The sequence below is a fragment of the Aulostomus chinensis genome, chromosome 16 (genome assembly GCF_037954235.1).
Source record: "Aulostomus chinensis isolate RoL2024-O1b breed Wild chromosome 16, RoL_Achi_v1.0, whole genome shotgun sequence".
In the NCBI taxonomy this organism is placed as follows: domain Eukaryota; kingdom Metazoa; phylum Chordata; class Actinopteri; order Syngnathiformes; family Aulostomidae; genus Aulostomus; species Aulostomus chinensis.
Window position 1 is genome coordinate 8,081,776 of NC_141335.1, and position 6,000 is coordinate 8,087,775.

A 6,000-nucleotide genomic window follows, 5' to 3' on the forward strand; every position below is an offset into this window, starting at 1 on the left:
ACGTGATGCCGAAGATCCTAATCACACGTCATTATGGAATAATGATACCTGGGGCGAGCGAATTAGGTCAGGGATTTTATATGCAATACATGTAAGACATATATAGTGGGAAGATAATCATTACCAGCAGTGTGTAGAAGCCTTTCAAAGTCATTTACTGATGTACACATGAGGAGCAGTATCTGTACACCTGGTATATGTCACACTGTAGGTGTTAAAGTTTCTATATGCAGTGATAATTGGACCTAAAGTAAACTAGAGAGTACTCAGAGTGCAAACCTCCTCTGAGGTATCGAGCTGACAGGTGCTTGGAGAAAAAAGACCTCCACCAAGCCCGGTGTAAAAAAAAAAAAAAAATTTCACTTGCTTCTTTTGGAATTCTTCCTCGACTCATTCTACACCCCTCCAGTAAATTTGGTGAAAAATCAGCCAGGTAGTTGTTTGCGTTACCCTGCTCCAAGCCAGACAAACGCCTTCGATCACATCACAGGAGGAGGTTACAAATGTTATTGTCTATGCAGATTATTATGTAATATCATGACCCGAGCCACCCTTTAAAAAAAAAAAAACCTCTGAAAATCTGAAACCCTGTTTTTGAAAAAAAAAAAAAATCCATAAAACAGAAGGTTCTTTGGAACAATGCCAAAATTCACTCTATTTCTCAGCCTCTGCATCTGACAGACACATGGAATAAAAACCATTTGAGATTTTACAGTAAATCTCTGGCTGCAACTAGAAATCCCTGCATTTGCCCTCGTGTTCGTTTTATTAAAGAAGATCAACCAACATCTAAATCACACTCTCATTATAACGTGTTTGGAATGTCGCGCCAGGTCTTAAAGCTCTAAACATGCAAATGTTGCACCTGGTTGTAATGGGTTAATTAATCTGTTTGATGTTTGATGCAGGACTGGATTAAGGCATCTCACCACGAGGGACTGTTGCAAACCCCCCCCCCCCCTTCTTTTTTTCTAATATAGTAAGAGATTACACAATGAAGAAATTCACCACTAATGACCAGTGTTTAAAATCCCTGTGGCACCCTTTCACTTCCACTAATGTCCATTAGTTAAAACTCCATTATCCAGCGTGTTTACAATCAAAACTGATGGTTTAACTGGACCACGCTCTGAATCTGCATGTTGCTGAGCAGAAAAATGTTCTCTTTCAACCCTAAATAGCACAAATACTGGCCCTTCATTTACACCGCGGCTCAAATAAATTGATGCAAGAGAGAGACACACGCGCGCGCGGGCGTGCACACACACACACATACACACACACACACACACACACACACACGCACACACACGCATGCACAAACACAAACAGACTAAAATTAGCAGCAACCTTACCTTTCTGTACACTATCATGTTGGGGGACTCATCCGCTACCCCGTTGGTCCCCTGCCCTCCGCTGTTGGTCTGTGCCATCATCCAGAAAGCAAATCTGCCACAGGAAATGTCAGGTGCTTCTGTTGTGGACAGAACAGATATTTTTGTTGGAAGACAAAACAAAAAAACAAACAAACAAAAAAAACCAACCTGTGCCAAGAAGAAAGCAGGTAACATAAATGGATGGGATGGATTCAGCATATTTGGCGTTCACCACATGTGCAGTTAGAATGTGAAGGAGGCAAAAGTTCAGGTTGAAAAGTGGTGATAATTATGCAGGTTTGCTATTATTTTCTTAAACTGTTTGTTCTTAAATCGTTCAAAAATAAGGAACTGTTTTTGTTTAAACTGGAAGATTTCAGTGCAAGTTCCACCTTTGCACGCTGACAATGCGCTGGCAGGATAAGGTGAGGTGAAGACCCTGACAACGGTAGATGCAGTAGGAAAAAAAAAACAACACATCGTCCCTGGAGGAGGAGGGCTACTCTACAATGCAGCTTGGATACATCCACTCGGGTTTAGCAGTCATAGACGTGCGCAACTGTGCAAACGTAACGTATGAACGTTGCAGCTTCAGCATTATTTATTCCCCTTCCGACACCCACACGACATCCTTGGGAGGATTAGTCTGCAACACTAAATAGCCTATAGCATGCAAACCAGCGAAGTCATGTAACCTGCTCTTCTTAACATGAGGCCGTTAGCGCTGCTTTCTCTCACCACCACAATCCACTTGGCCGTTTTCAGCACCTTGGACAGCTACCGCAAAACATCCGTTATCGCTCCGGCTCCTTAAATAGCGCGTAAATACACGGACATTACAGCGACATCGGTCACCGGAGGAAAACAGGGGATGAGGGAGGGGAAGAGGGGGTGTAGAGGGTGGGGGGCTCACCTGAAAAAACGCGCCCGCAGCCCACGAGAGGACTCCTGGATCCGTGCAGATGTGGAAGCCGATCCCTTCGAGTTCAGCGTGTCAACTGGCAGACATAGGAATGCGAGGATTATTCATTGGCAGCGGGAGGAGGCAGACATTTGGTGGACACTTGGTGCGGTGGCTACAACTCCCCGTCTCTATCCCCCTCGCCTCCTCTCTCTCTCTCTCTCTCTCTCTCTCTCTCTCTCTCTCTCTCTCTCTCTCTCTCGGTCTCGCTCTCGCTCTCTCTCCAAACGATGCTCAGAAGCACGGGCGCGCCACCTCCAAGCGCTGGGAACGCGCATCGATCCATGACCAATAGCGTGTAAGGAAGAAATTGCTGCCCGTTTTTGAGACACGGCTCCCCCCCCCCCCCTTTCCTCGTTTGTTCCCTCTGGAAGCCAGAATTGACTCCCAGAGTATTAATATATTGACAAAGAGGGCGAGAAACTGTTGAATGTAAAGTGTTTTATCCTCCATTTATTCTCAGCCTGCTGAACTTTATCAGTAATCTTTTACTTTGCATCCTTTAAGTGCATTTCAGAAATACTCACATAAATCAGTCTATTATTAGTAGTATTTCCATTACAAATGCATGTATAGGCCATTATAATCATGTTTTCTGAGTTGACATTAATGTTATGTTCATTTCTCTTTAAAAGCGTGTTTGTCCTGAGTCCCCATTTGACTCCAGGATGCAAAAAAGAAAATAAACAATTTTAAAGTCTTCCAGCAATATACTGCGCCGTCTTTGAGGATGAATATAAATTTCACCCATTTCTGGGCAGTTTGATAACTTGCCACAACAACAGATAAACAATGGCCCCTGCAATTTGTGAACATCATTGGGTGACGGGTGATTGAAGGCAAATTTCATAAATCCACCAATAGTTTCTCTGTATTTAACACTGGAATGCTATATTACTGCAGAAGAGGCGGTGCTGTGGTCATTGTTCATGTTCTCTCCATCCTCCCTGTCCTTCTCTATATGTCGGCCCTATGATGGACGGGTGACCTGTCCAGGGTGGACCCCGCCTCTCATCCGGTGACAGCTGGAATAGATTCAGGCCACCCCTGTGACCCTGTGCAGTATAAGCTATGTGGATAATGGATTGATAGAAAGAGTGTAACCAGGAACTAAAGCTTATTTCCATCAATATTTGTCAGATAGACCTTGGGTAGGTGTATGAGTGAAGTGGTAATGTGTCCTGGCTGACAAGTTTTCTTATGCATCAAAATTCATTCAAACTTTGTGTTTTGCCATCAAGGTTTTTGTTTTGCATTAAATAGTGTGGTGCAACACAATGCATGCTAATACTGATACAGCTGTTGTTTTGTGGGAAACTACTGCCTTTGACAAAGAATTCAGTTAAAACAGGAAAACTGCGAATAAATCACAGACGTAACATTTTCTGGCTGTAAGCAAAAAGAGCCAAACAAGGTCAGATGGCAGCATTGTGGAAAATCATCCACTACTTTTTATTTTCCATAATCAAATTTTAGTTTTAGCAAATTTCATCGAAAGGAACTCCAGAGAAGCATCAAATTCATTTTTCCATCAGTGCAAGGTAGCACCATTACTTACTCTGGTTTTATTGTTCAAAACTGGTAGGAAAATTTACTCAGAGAAATAATGAATAAGCTTGGAGTGGTTGTGATTCAATTCATCCAGAGTGGCAGAAATAAGTAGAAAATTGCTTAATTTGCTGCAATCTGTGGCTTTGAGGTATGCAGCAGTCCAGGCATGAAAGATGGCAGATGTGGTCCTTCTCCCTACTGGATCCGTTTGTGTTTATTTCCTGTCCTCCACACTGAGGTGGACCTGAACGTGCAGTCAACTCAGTTTCCCAGTGAGCTGCGACATCAGGACTCCAGTGATTTTTTTTTCCCCCTCATTGTTGATTTTATAATGTCAACCTGACATCATCGGTGACTGAACCGAGCATTTATAGGTGTTTCAACCTGGAGGACACCAAGTCAAACGTACACAGCGTGAATCATAATCATCCGTTTGAGCCTTAAAAACTAAATCATCTCCATTCTAGTTCAATAAAAGGTGATTTCCATCTGATTATGGGTTGTTAAGGTACCAGGCAGAGCTGCTGGAGTGCTCCGTCTCTGAAAATGGAGTGAAAGGTTTTACAGTTCAAGCAACAGTGCAATTCTTTAACAGTCGAGCGCCAATCAGATCTTCCCTGAGGGGGATGTTCATCCATGTCACTCAAGACAGAGAGGAAATAAAGCAGGATACAGGGTAGTTTTATCAGGTACTTCTTGACCTGTGCCTAGTAAATTAATTATTAAACCAAACATACCTTGGAATTAGCTAAACTCACCTGAGCAGATGCCAGTCTGAGCAGGTACAAAGCTCAGTGCAGAAAAGAACTTTGAGCAACTTTTTTTTAACAACTTTTTGACTTATTTACCAAACCTCAGCGTTACACTTACCTCAAGATGCAGAGACAAAAGGCAGCCATGTTGCCACAGGTGCTTTAATGTCTTCAAGCTGATTACAGGGTTGGACCTGGAAGGAGTTGACTTCATTCTATGGTGGTGTGTTCAAGGGCCAGCAAAGCGATAGATTGGTCTGGACACTACAGTATTGCTCACTACAGTATAACCATCCATCCATTTTGTCCTGCTTATTCTGGTAAGGATCGTGATGGTGCTGGAGCCTATCCTGACTTCAGGTAAGAGGCAGGGGTCACCCTGGACGGGTCACCAATCCATGGCAGGGCCAACACATAGAGACAGACAACCATTCACACACACAGTCACACCTACGGTCAATTTAGAGTATCAATCAGCCTCGTCCCCTCTTGATGTCTTTGGACTGTGGGAGGAAGCTGGAGTACCAGAGAGAACCCACGCAGGCACAGGGAGAACATGGAGACTGGACCCGTATCCTTCTTGCTGTGAGGCGACAGTGTGAACCACTGCACCACCGTGCTGCCCACTAAAAGTATGTAGTTTTTAAAAAAGAAGCTCTCCCAAAAGTAGCTTCCCAAAAATCTTAATACCAACTTCAGCCACTTTCAAATTTGAATTATATACTTTTACCAGTGCTTAATAATAACAATAAATCAGTCATTGACTTAATCCTACTTTAGTATTTATTTGCATTTTTTTTACTGTATTATTGAATGCGTTTGCTTTCTGTCAAAGTTGTAACCAACTTTGTTTTTAAAGAGATGTACAGTTGAGGAAGACAAATGAAGGCAACAAACAGAAGAAAAGTTGAGCTTAGTTTAAGGCAAATTACTAAAATTTTAAAGATGAATCATGTAAAAGAAAAGCATAAATATGACTGGAATAACTTGTTCCTTTGTTTCACATTTACACACAAAAACAAACAGACACACACAATGCTCTAAATAATCCCCTTACATTGGGGCCAAGTGTACCGAATTCAAATTCATCTCTGTAATTTTATACATTCACATAAAACAGAATTCATTACCTCTAATTCTATAAATGCAGTTAAAGGAGGGCCAAACACAAACCTAAACCCAATTAATACAAGCCAGCAATATAGAAATTGCCGCTGTGTGTGTGGCCTGCAACTGCATAGCAAATATGTTACCCTCTGATTCTCTACATTTGCTGTTTTTGCCGTTTTCTTCACGAACAGAACGGGTTGATATGGCAGTGAACGTTCCCTTTAAGTGGCATGAATTGTTACTCCAATTC

The 6,000-nt window shown here is 42.4% G+C and overlaps 1 protein-coding gene across 1 annotated transcript in view; it reads right to left on the bottom strand.

The window, feature by feature from the left end:
* Window positions 1-2,511, bottom strand: part of rgs7a (regulator of G protein signaling 7a) — a 53,200-nt gene extending 50,689 nt beyond the window's left edge. Inside the window, exons 1-2 of the mRNA XM_086180178.1 lie at window positions 2,290-2,511; window positions 1,356-1,474 (exon numbers count right to left, since the gene is read on the bottom strand). Coding sequence (XP_086036304.1) covers window positions 1,356-1,436 — 81 coding nt within the window. The 5' untranslated portion in view covers window positions 1,437-1,474; window positions 2,290-2,511. The remainder of the gene's footprint in view (window positions 1-1,355; window positions 1,475-2,289) is intronic.
* Window positions 2,512-6,000: the final 3,489 nt, after the last annotated feature.